Raw genomic sequence first — 17,353 nt, 5'->3', positions numbered from 1 at the left:
GATAGGACTCAGCAATAAAGCCTCTTGGCCTGGAGTTTTGTTTGTGGAAAGGTTTTTAATGACATTAATTTATTTATACATATGAGAGTATCTAGGTTTTCTATTTCTTTTCGAGCCAGACTTGGTAATTTGTGTCTGTCAGAGAATTTGTCCACTCAATCTAGGTGGCAAATTTATTGGCATAAAGTTGTTCATAATGTTCCCTCATTGTCTTTTTATTTTTTATTTTATTAAAAAATTTTTTTTTCTTTTAATATTTTTGGGCCATGCCACACGGCATGAAGGGTCTTAGTTCTCCGACCAGGGATTGAATCCATACCTCCTGCAGTGGAAGGGCGGAGTCTTCTTATTTTCTTCCTTCCTTCCTTCCTTCCTGCCTTCCTCCCTCCCTCCATCCCTCCCACCCTCCCTCCCTTCCTTTTTTTTTTGGCTGCGTCTGGTCTTAGTTGAGGCACGCGGGATCTTTCGTTGCCGTTTTGGCTGTGTTGGGTCTTAGTTGTAGCACACAGGATCTTCGTTGAGACATGCGGATCTTTCGTTGGCAGCGTGCGGGCTTCTCTCTAGTTGTGGCACAGGCTTTTCTAATTGTGGTGTGCAGGTTTTCTCTCCCTAGTTGTGGTGCACGGACTCCACAGCGCGTGGGATCTGTAGTTTGCAGCACGTGGGCTCTCTAGTTGAGGCACGCAGGTTCAGTAGTTGTGGCGCAGGCTTAGTTGCCCCGCGGCATGTGGGATCCCAGTTCCCCGAATTTCCACGGCATGTGGGATCTTCCCGGACCAGGGCACGAACCCGTGTCCCCTGCAGCCGCAGGCGGACTCTCAACCACTGTGCCACCAGGGAAGCCCCCGCCCACTTTTTGACTGGGTTGTTGTGTTTTTGATATTGAGCTGCATGAACTGTTTGGAGATTAATTCTTTGTCCGTTGCTTCGTTTGCAAATATTTTCCCACATTCTGAGGGTTATCTTTTTGTCTTGTTTATGGTTTCCTTTTTCGTGCAAAAGCTTTAAGTTTAATTAGGCCCCATTTGTTTATTTTAGACTGATCTTATTTTCTTATATAAGCACTCAAAGCTATAAATTTCTAAGTACTTCTTTAGTGGCATTTCTCTAATTTTATTACATTGTGTTTTACTTATCACTCAGTTTCAAATATTTCCTAATTTCTCCTGTGATTCTTTTTTCCTCATGGGTTATTTAGAAGTGTTTCTAAATATTTGGGGATTTTCCAACTATCTTTCTCTTATTGATTTCTAACTTAATTCTGCTGTAGTCAAAGAGCGTACACAGTGTGATTTTTTTTTTTTTTTTTTTTTCGGTACGCGGGCCTCTCACTGTTGTGGCCTCTCCCGTTGCGGAGCACAGGCTCCGGATGCGCAGGCTCAGCGGCCATGGTTCACGGGCCCAGCTGCTCCATGGCACGTAGGATCTTCCCGGACCGGGGCACGAACCCACGTCCCCTGCATCGGCAGGCGGACTCTCAACCACTGCACCACCAGGGAAGCCCTACAGTGTGATTTTAATTCTTTTAAATTTATCGAGATCTGTTTCATGTTATAGCATGTGATCATCTTTGTGAATGTTTCAAGTGCAACTGAAAAGTGTGTTTTTCTGCAGTTGTTGAGTTGAATGTTCTATAACACTCAAAGTCAAGTTGGTTGACAGCATTTTTGAAGTATTTTATACCCTCGCTGATTTTCTGTCTACTTGTTCTATCAACTGCTAAGAAAGTAGTGTTTAATTCTCCAATTGTAATTGCAGTTCTGTCATTTTTTGCTTCATGTACTTTGAAACTCTATTAGGTATATAGACAATTAGAATTATTATGTCTTATCAAATTGACCCCTTTATCATTATACTGTAGCCCTCTTAATCCTTGGTAATACTCCTGTTCTGAAGGCTCCTTTGTCTTATACTAATGTAGCCAAAAGATTTATCTTTTTCCATACCTTTGCTTTTAAACTATGTGTATCTTTATATTGGTTTTATCCAGCCTGACAATCTCTGTCTTTAGACTGCAGTGTTTAGCCCATATTCATTTAACTAATTATCACTATGGTTAGCTTTAAATAGACCATCTTGCTACTTGGGTTTTTTGTTTGTTTTTGTCCCATTTCTTCTCTCTTCTTTCTTCCTCCTCCTCCTCCTCCCCCTCCCCCTCCTCCTTCTTCTCCTCCTCCTCCTTCTCCTTCTTCTTCCTCTTTCTCTCCTTCTCCTTCTTTTTTTGCTTCTTTTCCTGCCTTTTAAAAAAATAAATTTATTTATTTTTGGTTGTGTTGGGTCTTCGTTGCTGCGTGTGGGCTTTCTCTAGTTGAGGAGAGTGGGGGCTACTCTTTGTTGCAGTGCGCGGGCTTCTTGTTGCGGTGGCAGTGCGGGGGCTCTAGGCTTGCAGGCTTTAGTAGTTGTGGCACACAGCCTCAGTAATTTTGGCTTTCAGGCTCAATAGTTGTGGCACACGGGCTTAGTTGCTCCATGGCATGTGGGATCTTCCCGGACCAGGGCTCGAACCCGTGTCCCCTGCATTGGCAGGCAAATTCTTAACCACTGCACCACCATGGAAGCCCCGTTCCTGCCTTCTTTTGATTATATTTTAATATTCCACGTTATTGCCACAATTGGTTTAATAGCTATACCTCTCTTTTTTCTAGTAATTGCTCTAAAATTTAACATTATGCATCTTTATCTTATCACAGTCTACTTTCAAATAATATTATATACTTTATGCCTAATGTAAGAAACTTATTTCTATTTTCTCCCATCCATTATTTTTGCTATTGTTGTCATACATTTCACTTCTACATATATTGTAAACTTCACAATACATTATTAGTTTTGCTTCAAAGAGTAAATGATCATTTAAATAACATTTTAAATGAGGAGAAAAGTCTTTTATAACCACTCAGGCATTTTCTTTTTCTCTCTCGCTGCTTCAGTTTGGATAGTTTCTATTGCTATGTCCTTATGTTTACTAATATTTTCTTCTTCAGTGTCTAATTTCATGCAAATCTTATGTAGTAAAGTTTTAATTTCACATATATATATTTTTTATCTCTAGGGGTTTAATTTGGAACATGGCTGGTTGAAACAAGAAGCTAGTGGATGGCACTGTGGATTCAAGATCCTGGTTAACACTTAAAAGATAATTGCTCCTCACTCAACAAAGCATGGTTCCATATATATATATGTAATATATATATATGTATTTTTTAAATTATTAATTTATTTTTGGCTGCATTGGGTCCTAATTGCTGCGCATGGGCTTCTCATCGCGGTGGCTTCTCTTGTTGCGGAGCACGGTCTCTAGGTGCGTGGACTTCAGTAGTTGTGGCTCACTGGTTTCAGTAGTTGTGGCACACGGGCTTAGTTGCTCTGCAGCATGTGGGATCTTCCCAGACCAGGGCTCAAACCCGTGTCCCCCTGAATTGGCAGCAGGATTCTTAACCACTGTTGTACCAGGGAAGCACCAATATATATTTTTAATAGCATCCTCTGACTAAGAAGTAGTATTGCTTTTTTTTTTTTAATGCTGTACCTAATTCTGAAAACTTCAACTGAATAAATATCTCAGAGGAGACTTTCTGCCTTTAAGGACCACTCTGAATGGTGGATTCTGAGCCTCATTCCAGTTAACTACATGTCTTGTTATAAACATTTCTCTAGGCTCATGTAGCTATAGATATACAAACATGTGTACCTATGTATATGTACATTTTTGTTTGCTTTACAAAAATGGGATTTTATTACATATATCTCTATCTTTTACTTTTTTTTTACTCATTAATAATATATAAAAATCCTCCAACTCAGCTGGTGTAGATCTATTCAATTTGTTTAAAGGCTGCATGATATTCCAAGATGTAGATGTACCCTCATTTAAAAACCATTTCCCGGGCTTCCCTGGTGGTGCAGTGGTTGAGAGTCCGCCTGCCGAAGCAGGGTACACAGGTTCATGCCCAGGTCCAGGAGGATCCCACATGCCGCGGAGCGGCTGGGCCCGTGAGCCATGGCCGCTGAGCCTGCACGTCTGGAGCCTGTGCTCCGCAACGGGAGAGGCCACAACAGTGAGAGGCCCGTGTACCGCAAAAAAAAAAACCATTTCCCTACAGATAAACATTCCCTTTATCTCTCCCTCTCTCTCTCTCTCTTTTTCATGTGTAAACAGTGCCACAGGAATCATCCTTGTACGTGTATTTTCTATCTACTGGTGCTTTTATTTCTTTGGGATAAGAATTTCAGGAATGGGATCACTTGGTTGAAGGATGTGTATAATTTTTAGTTAAATAGGTATATCCAGATCGCTTTACAAAGATACTATACTATTAAATTTTCACCAGGAATGTTTGAGAAAATGCTTTTCCTCTATCCCTACCAGCAATAGGTATTATCATTTTGTTTTATTTATTTATTTTTGGTATTGTAATTTTAAAATGTTTTTGCTCATCTGTTGAGTATGCAGTGATTCTACATATTCTATGTTCATATCCTTTTCCCATTTTTCTTTGGGGGCTTACACAGTGTCCTACCATCAAATAAAGGGGCAATTAGTTCAGTGCCAGTAGTACTTGTTGATTCTGACCATATGGAGTTCATCCCACTGAATCATTTGGAAGTGGGCCTTTTTTTTTTTTTGGTGTTTTTTGTTAATGCCCATGGTTCTCCTTGTCCCAACTTCAAGTATTAGACACTTCCTGGGGGTACTTCCAGAACTTTTACTGTCATCTTCTCTGCACACCCACCCCCTTCACACACAGGTATTTAGGAACACTCATTATCTTTCCTCTAGCCACAGGAGTGGGACTACCCTCAGGCTCATCCACCTAGACCCCTTCTTCTGCAGTGGCTAACCTTCCTCTTTAGTGCCATGTTGCATTCAGGACTTCTCAATGAAGCTTGCAGTCTCTGAGCTACATCCAGGAAATGACGCATAAGCCCTGGTGTTCTTAAATTTCTCCTCAACCTACTTGGAATTTCTAAGTGTCTATAATGTTGCCTTCAACATACAACCCTGGTTGGGGTATAAGGGTGTAATATCAGATATAAACTCTGACTTAGGGATCCAGGCAACCCCTAAGCAGTAGTCACAACCCCTCCAACCTCCTTCTCCCATCAGCTGGTCACAACTTCCCACTGACAGAAAAAGTGCTTTGATGTCATATTTTGCATTCTTCTTCACCCTATGATTCTCCATTCTTTCTCAAGATCCCAGTATTTTCAATTGAAAGTAGAGGCTTTTGAACTCTTGTCTCAGCTCCTCGCTGAAAATATTCAGAAACTCAATTAACTTCTTTACTCTAGACTGTATCTACCTTCCTTCGAAGATCAGCACATAACTATTGTTTGAACGATGGGAAGAAAAGCAAAAAGCATAAGCAAACCTGAGTTACTCTTCTAAATATTATCCCACTGTGTGGGATATCCCACTATGTGAGGTAATGTTTTGTACTGCACATGAGTTGGTATTAAGTTGGCCAACAGAGAATAGTTGTTCTCCAGGCATTTGTCAGGGAGTAAAATCTTGACCCATGTTACCCAATATTTATTATTAGCTCTGTTAAAAGAAACAATTTTCAAGGATTGCCTGAAAAACACACAGACATTTCAGATTTTATAAAATATATTCTTGACAAGCCAAATTAGTAGGTATCTGAGAACCTAGACTGTAATGCATTGGCTCCTTTAAGAACTGCTTTTTCTGAATTGCGGTCAGGTGTGGTATCATTTACCTACAGGTAAGGTGGTTTTAAGAAACTGTTCTGGGCATCCCTGGTGGTGCAGTGGTTAAGAATCCACCTGCCAATGCAGGGCACACAAGTTCGAGCCCTGGTCCGCGAAGATACCACATGCCGCAGAGCAACGAAGCCTGTGTGCACAACTACTGAGCCTGCGCTCTAGAGCCCACAAGCCACAACTACTGAACCCTTGTGCCACAACTACTGAAGCCCATGTGCCTAGAGCCCACGCTCCACAACAAGCCACCGCAATGAGAAGCCTACGCACTGCAGTGAAGAGTAGCCCCCACTCACTGTGACTAGAGAAAGTCCGCACACAGCAACGAAGACCCAACGCAGCCATAAATAAATAAATTTAAAAAAAAAAAAAAAAAGGGCTTCCCTGGTGGCACAGGGGGAGTCCGCCTGCCGATGCAGTGGACACGGGTTCGTGCCCCGGTCCGGGAGGATCCCACATGCCGTGGAGCAGCTGGGCCCGTGAGCCATGGCCGCTGAGCCTGCGCGTCCGGAGCCTGTGCTCCGCAACGGGAGAGGCCACAACAGTGAGAGGCCCGTGTACCGCAAAAAAAAAAAAAAAAAAAGGAAAGAAACTGTTCTAATGAAGTCATTTTTTCACTTATTGTACGTCCAGCATAAAGATGTTCACTTCATCACTTAGGGCCCCTTTAATGGGTACTTCCAGAAGAAACTCCTGACTATACTTTTTATCCCAAATTTTTGCACTTCTTCTTAGCTCCAGTTTATATTTATCTTAAAAGCATTGTCAATAGTGTGTTTTGTCATGTTTCCCTTTCACATTCACTACTAGGAAGATTAGATTCAGACCTGTAGACAACCAGAGCAAATATTTAGGTCATTCTGGTATGCATTTTGGGCTTTGTTCCCAGCTTCACTTAGTATCCTGCCTCTTATTTTTTTCTTCTTTCACCCTACTTTTAATCCATGTTATTCTGTTGTATTTTATCTATTCTTATAAGCTTGCTTAAATCTTTTCAGTAACATGGGGATACAAACAAATAAATATAAGGTTCATAAACAAATATATTTCAGTAAAGTTTGTATCTATTTTTGCAAATCCATTTGGTATCCTGGCACACTAGTGCCTTCCCAAATCCTATTTCTAGAAATACTTTTTGATATAAATGTTTCTTGTTTTTAAGAAGCAGAATAAAATGTGGTAGGCTTTCTATTCCCAGCAGCTCTTTTCTATAGGAAGCCACCAGCAAAGAGAGTAAACAAAAACAATTCTAAGCAACCTGTTCTTAAGAATGGGAAAGAAACTTAGGGACAAGTTATAAATCATGAAATACAGTGCCACTCGAGCGGTAATCTGTGATGAAAAAGGCAGAAATTGAGAATAACATCTAGAATGTTATAGCAACTTGAGAAAGTAAATGATAATAAATCAGATTTGAATCTGATAATAAAGCGTGAATTGTATTTTGTATGTCCTTTTTCCCTCCTAGTAATCCATTTTCATCAGTCCACAACAGGTTGGATATTAAAACCATCACCACCACCAACAACAACCTAAAAACGGGTCCTTCATAACAAACAGTTTGAGAAGCACTGCTTTAAGGGTCTTACCTTACCTTCCCACGGTCACAATGTAAGAAGAGTTCAGCAAACATCTGTCTCCGCATGTCAGTTTTTATAACCTCCCTGAATTCATCTGCACAGTGGCAAAGGTGCTTAAGGAGCTCCTCAAACATTTCACTTTTAAAGCCTGCAATGTGAGAAGAGATGAACTGTGGAGAAAAAGAGGATAAATGATTGATTTTAAACCGTGCTCTTTACTTGGATTTTTTCCAAGGATTCAGTTGATGTGCGTGAAATTATTGACTGCAATTTTTTCCATATCATTTGCTTGTCACTTAGATAAAGCATTTTCATGTTAGTGTTATTATACAAGGCTATGCTGTAGAGAGGTGGTCAATACAGTCCCCAACACCATATACAAGCGGGACTAGATATTTTTGGAACAATTTCCCTCTAGATCACATCAGTTTTATATGGGAGCAGTTTTAACCTCACAGTATGAAATAGCAGCAGTCATAAAATGTGGCCTATAAATGAATAGCTCTAAAAATTGAATGTAGTTTTTCTTTTGATGTAGGGGATATAAGAGCATGTGTGCTCCAAGACTGGCTACATTTAATTATTGGAGTGAAGGGATGGGGAGAGTGGGTGGTTTTTTTATATTCTGATTTTGCAATAAAGTATCCTTTGTCCATGATTTGTTTTTTCTTTTGAAAGTCTAGAATCTGAAAACACCTATGCTCTTGGGCTATTCCTCTTGAGCCCTGTTGAATAGATTCCAAGAAGTGGGATTGCTTGCTTAGAAGGTAAACGCATCTGTACTTTTGGTAGGTTTTGACTTCAGGCTTGTACCCTTTTGCACTCCCACCACTAATGTATGAGTGGCTGTTTCTCTTCAGCCTCATCATCAGTGTGTATTGCTTTCCACATTTCTGCTAATTTGATAGGTCAGGAACATTACAATCTTGATCTACACGTGACTGTAAGTACCTTGTGATAGAGAGCAGTGTATCAACCACTGGAAGAGTTTCTGAGTGGACTCCTCTTTAGGTGTTAGCCTACCTCACAAGTCAATGATTTCCTCCTCTGCCCCAAGCACAGTGGCAGTCAAATTTGTACTGAATGACCCTGCTTCCATAGCTAGAAATGATTGGGCCATGGGAGGATACTTATCCTAAACAAACTCATTCAGATTCTCTACACTGTGAATTGAGAATTAGGACTGGGGAATGGCCAATTGATCTCTGAGAGGGCCTGGACCTGTGAATGTAAACTTAAGATTTGTTGGGAGGCCAGATTTCTCCATGTGAACTAAGGATGCAGAAGAAGTCTGTACACAGAGACAGATGAAACAAAAAGCAGAGAGAAAAGAGTCTTGATGTTCTCCAACTCCCTATTCCAGTCTCTTCCTGAAGCCAGAACAAATTCCTGCCCTTGCTTTCTGCACATTGCATTTTCAGCTATGTTAGCTCAGGTTGGTTCCTGTTTCTTAAAATTAAAGAATAACAACTAATACAGTTTGTTTGAAATGGAACATTTTGTTGGCATATTTCATTGACATAATCTTTGAAATGAAGGTTATAGTCGATATTTCACTTCCTCATTAATATCATATAGGCAAATTTAGGATGTATTACGTAAGAGATATATTAGACTTGAATCCATGCTAATGAATCATAAACCATCATTCAACTGGCTTAGAGATCAAAAGAGGAAAATTTAAGCAGAGCAAAGGAGCTTTTCTAAATATTTCATTTCCTTAACTGCCTAAACAACATAATTGTCATTATTCTTGATGGATTAATGAGCATAATTAATTCTTTTCTGTTACTTGGGAAGCAGAATAGTATACCGGTTAAGACCTCACATTTTGTCTGGGGTCAAATCCCAGTTCCCATATTTACTGGTTGAGTAACCTGGGATGAGTCGCTGGACTTCCCAGTTCCTTAATTTGTTCCCTAATAGCTACCACAGTCGCTATCTCACTGGGTCATGGAGAGGACCCTGTATATGTACAGAGTATAGGTATTTCATGCAATAAGTTCTCTGCAGCCATCGCTCTTGTCTCCTTTTGAGCTAGGTAAGAAATTGATCAGGAAGGTTTTCTTTATAAAATAAAAGTCCTCTCAGCTGACATATGTATTTTAGAAGGAAAAACTCAATGAGATCAGTGGTTCTCAAAGTGTGGTCCCTTGACAGCTTGTTAGAAATGCAAATTTGGGGACCCTACTCCAAACCTACTGAATCAGAAACTCTGGAGTGAGAACTAGAATCTGTTTTTAGAAGCCCTCTGGGTGATTCTTATGCTCAAACTCACTTAAGTTTGAATTAGATGGTCTAAGGCAATTGGTCCTAAGTATACCAGTATTCTAAGGTCCTATTGTTCAATCCTTAATGACTTTGTGCTTGAATAGTAGGTACTTTTCTAAATTACTAATAAGGTAGAATTACCGAATAATTGACATTTTCTGGCAATATTGTGGCTCAGTGCTCTAATGCTGAAATAAAAATTACTGATTCATGAAAAGATTCATCTTGTTTTGTATTAAGCTTTTGGGAATTGACCTCAAAGCCATATGAATTTTCTGGCTGTGGGAATGCTATTAAATCAAGAATTAGTTTAACTGTTTCTCCAAGAGACACTTTAACATTCTAGATTTATAGCCTATGGCTTTTCTGAGTGAGCATGTTCCGTAAGCATGGGCTATATGACATGAAAGACAACCAGATGCCAAATGAACTACAAATCAAATTCCAAATAGAACAATTATAGCAGTTTGCCAGTATCTCTTGTAAAAACAGAAAAAATGAAAACATATGGTAGCTTTTGTGTTTTCACATCCTCCCAAGGAATGCGTCAATTAATATCCATAAGTCCTGAAATAATTGCTTAGATGAATTTAAGAATATGATTAACTACTAATATCCTTCAGTTTAATCACTTTGTGAGCTGTTAAACATTAAAACTGTACTTAATTAAGTTGTCTGTGTGTGCTGGATCCCAACGTAATGAATTCTAAGATTTTCCTTTCTGACAGGAAAATCAAAATGTTGAGAATGCAGTAAATGTCACACTTAACAGGTTGGTAGCTACTGTTAGATTCTACAGCCTTGGGATTCACACTTATTTAATTATAGACATACTGGAAGATTGATGAAGTAGGTGATCTGAGAGCAGTAGGAAGAAAACTATGTTTGGAAACTATTTATGTTAGGTATTAATTTCCAAATTTTGTTTGGAAGCCTTGGTAGTAAATAACGTTTTCAGAAATGTCTGCAAGCAAGAACTATAGAATATTGAAATACACATAGTATATGTGCTATCTATCATTGAAGAAGTGATATGTTCATATAGCATTTGGGCAGAAAATTAGCTTTCCAGTCTCAGACAGGGAACTTTTAAAAACAATTAATGCTAATTATATATTCAACAAAGCAGAAAAATGTTCTGATCTTTAAAAACTTTGCTTAACAAATGAATTGAACAAAGGCCTCATTTAATATCCAATAATACTAAAAGTGACAGACTGAAACACACAGTCTAACCCATACTGGTGAAAGGTGGCTTAGGCAACGTTATGGGTTTAGTGGTGTGCCCCCAAAATTCATATGTTGAAGGCCTAACCCCCAGTACCTCAGAATGTGACTGTATGTTGAGATAGGATCTTTAAAGAGGTAATTAAATTAAAATGAGGTGACTAGGGTGGGCCCTCATCTGACTAGTACCCTTAAAAAAAGAGGAAATTTTGGGACTTCCCTGGCAGGGAGCCCACTGTTTAAGACTCCATGCTTCCACTGCAGGGGGTACAGTTTCGATCCCTGGTCAGGGAACTAAGATCCTGCAAGCCCCACGGTGCAGCCAAAAAAAAAATTTTTTTAAAGAGGAAATTTGAACATGTACAGAGGGGAAGACCACGTGAAGGTACAAGGAGAAGATGGCCATCTACGAGCCAAGGAGAGAGAAACTCTCAGAAGAAATCAACCCTGCCAATTTCTTGTCTTGGACTTCTAGCTTCCAGAACTGAGAAATTAAATTTCTGATTTTTAAGTCACCCAGTCTATGGTACTTTGTTATGGCAGCCCTAGCAAACTAATACAACCAATAAGGAATTGCTGATCAGACAGTTCCTTGATTTGTGTGTTTCTTACAGTTGAAGACCACCTGGGAAGACACACACCAACTTGGAGGATAGTTTACCATAGGCTCTCCCATTTCCCTGGCTTAAAATTCCCTTGTTTCCTCCTAAGGTTTCCTCAGGTAGTTTCACAACATATTGCTGCCTCTACCTCTCCCAAAGCCATCATTCTTCCATCTTCTGTCCTTCTCTGCCATAGCTCAAAGCACATGGAAAACAAAATGAGCAAAACAAAACAAACAAAAATTACAAAATACAGTTGAACTAGAGAGAATAGAAAGCCACTCAGATGCATACCATCTCAAGGAAAATGCACAGCCTGGACTTAGTAGAATATGTTAAAGTACAATCTTTGGGTACAGCTGATGAAGCCTCTCTATTTAAAGTTTAAACTTTGAGCTATGTCAGTTTGAAGGCCTCAGACTGTCTGATTGATATAAAACAACTGAGCATAAGGAAGTGACCATCTCAAAGCAGACCACTTTGGAGCAAGAACAAAGAATCCCATAAAAGAGAGTCTAGACAGAGGCCTGGCCCTTATTTACACCTGGCCAAGGGATACACTGGTTCCTCAGTGTGGCAGAATCAAAACTTAACATCTGAATCCCACTGTATAGTAAATTGCAGTTTTGTATATAATTATTCTTAAGCCCACTTTATAATTCAGGTGTAGACCTCAGACTGCTTGAAGCCTATGTCTACTGAAGGATGCTGCTGGGAAACTGACCCTCAACCTTAGCCAGTTCCACAGTAAACAGGAAGGTGTTGGGTTGTTTTCACTTGTCCTTGGTGAGCAGGTAGATACGTGGAGATCATCCACAATGATCAGGTGGGAGATAAGGACAAAGAAAAGCAAAGTAAGCAAAGTAAGCTCCTCAATTAGGGTGACCAACTGACTTACTTTGCCTGGAACTTTCCTGGTTAAGCACTGAAAGTCCCATATACTGAGAAACCCCTCAGTCCCAGGCAAACCAGGATGGTTTGAAACCCTCTACTCTGATTCATGCCAATAGTCTAATCCCTGTGGGGAACTCGAGGGATCCTCTGGAAGCATGCTGTGTTGTATCCTGCTTTATCTAACAAACTTTCTCTGTAAGTATCTGTAAACAAAACTTTGCAGCCGTTGTGTCTGTGGCATCTTTTCATCTCCAATCCACTGGGACAAACATAAAGCAAACTATATAGAGAGTTATTATTCTGTGGTATGCATTCACCCATTCTTTATACTTCTGTTGTATTTAGATAATTACAAGATAAAGAACACCTAAACGTTTGTTACAAATAACTGGGAATGGTGAACACAAATGACAATCTGAGTCAAGATTCTGGTGCCTAGAGTGAGCAGAACTGATAAGTAGGCCACATACCCCTAGAGAATAGTTCTTTAAAAGGATTCACTCTTGTCTGAGAAATCTATACTTTGTATTACTTTGAGGCAACAGTTGCAGCAGTCCCCAACCTTTTTTGGCACCAGGGACCGGTTTTGTGGAAGACAATTTTTCCATGGCGGGGGGTTGGAGGGAGGTTGGTTCAGGCGGTAATACAAGTGATGTGGAGCGACAGATGAAGCTTCGCTGGCTCTCCGGCCTCTCACCTCCTGCTGTGTGGCCTGGGGGTTGGGGAACCCTGGTTTAGGGGACTAACTGTGAAACTGCATCAGGGAAAGAACATCCATCAGTCAAGGGCCGATTGCTAGTATCAGTAGAAATAGAAGTATGTCAATCTCTGGACCCTCCAGAGGTGGTAAAGGATGATCTGCATTGATAAGAGGACAGCCTCCTTCAGTTCCTCACTGTGGGATCTTCGGAGGCTCTCTTCTACCTGAGGCCATCCTTACCCTTTACTCCATGAACCTTGTCATACTAAAGGTCTTGTATATAGTCATCACCAATGGATTAGAAATAAGGAAGTTCCTTTCCCTGGTAGTGCATGGTGATGCCCTCTTCTTCAGGTAGCACTTTCCCCCACAGAAATAGTTACTTAATGATTATTAAGAACTCCATTTCAGGAACTTTGAAAACAAGGACCCCGACCACTATATAAAATATTACTTCTATTTGGAAAATGGATTTCAAGTTCCAAACAACCAATCAACCTACAGAAACTTTTTTTGGAGAGGGGCATACAGCCATTTGAGGGACTATTATCAAAAAAAATTATGGGTACTTTTTGACAACTCAAGGTAATCTCTGCCTTAAAATGTACCAAGAAAAATTTAGACATACTTATCTCTCAGACTTCTCTTGAAACAGATTATTAGGAAATTCTTTACCAAAAGAAAGGGAATTCATGGAGTTCAAAAAGTCCAGGAAATTAGGGCTTCCCTGGTGGTGCAGTGGTTGAGAGTCCGCCTGCCGATGCAGGGGACACGGGTTCGTGCCCTGGTCTGGGAAGATCCCACATGCCGCAGAGCGGCTGGGCCTGTGAGCCGTGGCCGCTGGGCCTGCGCATCCAGAGCCTGTGCTCCGCAGCAGGAGAGGCCACAGCAGTGAGAGGCCCGTGTACCACACACACAAAAAAAACGTTTTTGGAAGTTAGAAAACACATTAAATTTTTTAAACAATTGGAAAAACTTGAAAAATACATGCAATTTACAGCATAAACGGTAATGTCTTTAGTACATAAAGAGCATTTACAATTCCATAAGAAAAAATAAACATCAATAGGTAAGATGGGCAAAGGATGTGAACAGATAATTCACAGAAGAAAAACATTTTAATTGCACAGAAAAATATTTAACCTCATTAGTAATCAAAAAGATAAAAGTTAAAAAATAAAATGCCATTAAATTGCAGAGGTTTCTTATATGCAATAATGCCCACTATTGGTGAGAATATGGTGCTTCGAAAGCTCTCACATATTGCTAATGGGAGAACAAATCAGTATAATCAAAAGCACAGTTTGACAATAGATACCCAAATCCTTCCAATGTTTATTCTTTGACCTAGTAATTCTTTCTGGGAACCTATTCTAAGGAAATTACTGTGTCTTAGCTCGGGCTGCCATGACAAAGTACCACAGACTGGGCGGCTTAAACAGCAGAAATGTATTTACTCATAGTTCTGCAGGCTGATAAGTCCAAAATCAAGGTGCCAACAGGGTTGGTGTCTGGTGAAGGCTCTCTTCTTGGGTTTCAAATGGCTGCCTTCTTGCTATGTCTTCACATGGCCTTTCCTTAGTGCATGCATGTAGAAAGAGAGAGCGGTCTCTCTCTTTCTCTTCTTATAAGGTCATCAATCCTATCGGATTCGAACTCCACCTTTATGACTTCATTTAACCTTAATTACCTCTGTTAGCCCTATCTACTAAAAAAAAATCACACTGGGAAGGTTAGGAATTCAACATGTGAATTTGCAGGGGGCATAATTCAGTCCACATCAAGCTGTAAACAAAAGTTTATATGCAGATGTTAATCATCATATTTATAGTGAATAATGAGAAATGTCCAACAATAAATAAATGATTAAATAAATTATAATAATTATATTATAATGCTTCCATTAAAATGAATTATGGATTAAAAATTTTGTCTTCTTTATACTTTTTATTTTTAATTTTCTAAACTGAATATTACTTTCTTACTGAGATATAATTCACATACCATAAAATTCATATAGTATTACTTATATATTTTAAAAAATAAGAAAATTTTCTAAATTGCCCCATTTTAGGGAAACTAGTATAAGACAAAAAGGCAAGTAGCATCTAGAATCAGTGTCTTGCAAAGAAATTTAAGTTACATTTATTACTACATTAAAGTGATAAAGCCTTGACTTTTTCTAAACCATTTAAATACTATAGTTTATTCTTCTGCATATATTTCTTTGAGTAACTTTTCTCATTTGCGCTCACAAGATTTTATTGGGTTGGCCAAAAAGTTCATTTGGGTTATGGAAAAACTCGAAAGAAGTTTTTAGCCAATCCAATAGTTTATGGAGATGGCTGAGTGTTGGCATGGGGAAGCTAATGTCACTGACAGAAGATTTTTTTTATTATTTACAGTTTCCAAGAGAAGGGAGCATGTCATGCCATGCAAAGCCACAGAGGGAGCACCAGGTTTGGGTCTGGAGGCAGAAGCAGGAGTAAGTGGAAAGCCTAGGCCAGAGCCGTTATTGGGATTTCCTCAGGAAAGGCAAGGTAGGGCAGAGTAAACAGTTTAGGATTGGCTAGCTTGAATAATCTCAGCAGGCCTTGGGGTACAGGGGCAGTCCCTAGTTATCTGGTATCTGGCCCTGGGTTGATTTAGTGCAGGGGAATTATTGGTTTGGTGAGTGAGATTTAAATAAGGAGGTGGTTTAGAATATGTGCTCTGGATCACAGAGGACATATAAACAACTTTGGCCATTAGTTTGGCCCTGTGACTAATGGATGCCAAAGAGACAAATACAGAATGTAAGAAAACAGAACATAATTGAGACAGGATTGACAAATACTTATCTGTATGATAATCATTTCAAGGATTCCAGAAATCTTTCATACAGAACCTTGAAATTGTATATAGTGCATAGTCATCACCTTCCATGGAGCCAGGGTATAAGAGAGGAGGAGAAAGTTACCTTGACTCTGGGACTCAGAGAAAAACAAGGGGAATTAGAGGAGAGACATGAAAAAATATAGAAGCAGGCTGTAGAAGACTTAGGACCCTGGTACTATTAAATTGCTTCTTTTGCTTATTCTACTACAGTAGAATCATACTTTCTCAGGTGTAATTTTGTGTAGACTTCTAAGCCAAACTGCCTGAATACAAATTTCCCTAGCTCCACTAATTTTGAGACCTTGTACAAGTTACTGACCTTTTCTGTATCTTAGTGTCTTCATCTATAAAAGTAGGAATAAGGATTGCTGAGATTACCTGAGTTAATATATGGATAGCTTTGGACAGCACCTGGCCCATAGGAAATGCTTTGTAAGTTTGAAACCTCATTATTATTTGTAGAACCAGATTTCACTGAATATAACAAGCTGGTTTTTCTTGGCCCTACCCGAAGGTGTCAGTGGAAGTTTTTCACACACATCATGAGTACCACTGACTGAAAGAAGTTGCAACATGCCTTTGATTATAAGATGTAACCTAACTTCAGAGGGGTTAACATATTTTAAAGTGTACATCTTAGAATCGATAAAATAAGTTTTTATGTTTTCATTTAAGTTAATGTATGTGTGACATCCACCAAAAGACAACTGAAACTGGCAAAATAATTTGATTCAAATAATGAATAATGTAACTTACTTCTATAAATTCCATTTTGTTCAGTCTTGGTTCCATTGAATCAGCAATATCCAATTGTTGGCAGCATGCTTTTAATTATGGAACAAAGGTTATTTGATAGTTTGGTTGTGATACATTCATATTTTATATTCATATCACAGTACTCCAAAAGAACATAAAATTCTTAATGTCCATCAATATTTATAATAGAGTAAATGATACATAGTTGGGTAACATTCCAATTACTACAAAATTATTATTTTTCCTGACTTCTATTTAAGCAACTCAAACACTAAAAAGAACATGCCTACATTTTTAATGACCATGTCAAGATAAAGCAGAAATAAATAGGCTCATCAATAGTATAAAAGACTGCAAAAATATCTGTGTTGGTTTATGCTAGCATTTATGCTAGAAGGTCCTAAAACACAACACTTCCACAAACTTTCCTTTTAAATACTTAATTTTGTCTTTAATATTTTAAAAACTAAATAAATATGAATATATTCTTTTGGTAAAAGATTCAAATAACACAAAAATATAAACAGCAAAACTTGAAATAAAGACTTTTTTAAACCTCCATTTGATATGACAATTACATGATCCTTATTGACCTTACTAGGACACATAAATTGTATGAAAGCTCATGATAAAAGAATTAATACACTGGTTTCTACTTCTAAGAATAACTCTTCCTGCCTATTATGGGCTGGTACATAAAAAGATTTTTTTTTTTTTTTTTT

General features: G+C 38.9%; 1 protein-coding gene across 3 annotated transcripts in view; it reads right to left on the bottom strand.

The window, feature by feature from the left end:
- EFCAB5 (EF-hand calcium binding domain 5) overlaps positions 1-17,353 on the bottom strand; it is a 105,700-nt gene that overhangs the window by 47,811 nt on the left and 40,536 nt on the right. For all 3 annotated transcript variants that reach the window (XM_024737269.1, XM_024737267.1, XM_024737268.1), the window contains exons 8-9: positions 16,632-16,699; positions 7,319-7,474 (exon numbers count right to left, since the gene is read on the bottom strand). In XM_024737269.1, the coding sequence (XP_024593037.1) occupies positions 7,319-7,474; positions 16,632-16,699 (224 nt within the window). The remainder of the gene's footprint in view (positions 1-7,318; positions 7,475-16,631; positions 16,700-17,353) is intronic.

The sequence above is a fragment of the Neophocaena asiaeorientalis genome, unplaced genomic scaffold, assembly GCF_003031525.2.
Source record: "Neophocaena asiaeorientalis asiaeorientalis breed wild unplaced genomic scaffold, Neophocaena_asiaeorientalis_V1.1 scaffold129, whole genome shotgun sequence".
Classification (NCBI taxonomy): Eukaryota; Metazoa; Chordata; class Mammalia; order Artiodactyla; family Phocoenidae; genus Neophocaena; species Neophocaena asiaeorientalis.
This window is presented reverse-complemented; position numbering and strand designations above follow the sequence as displayed.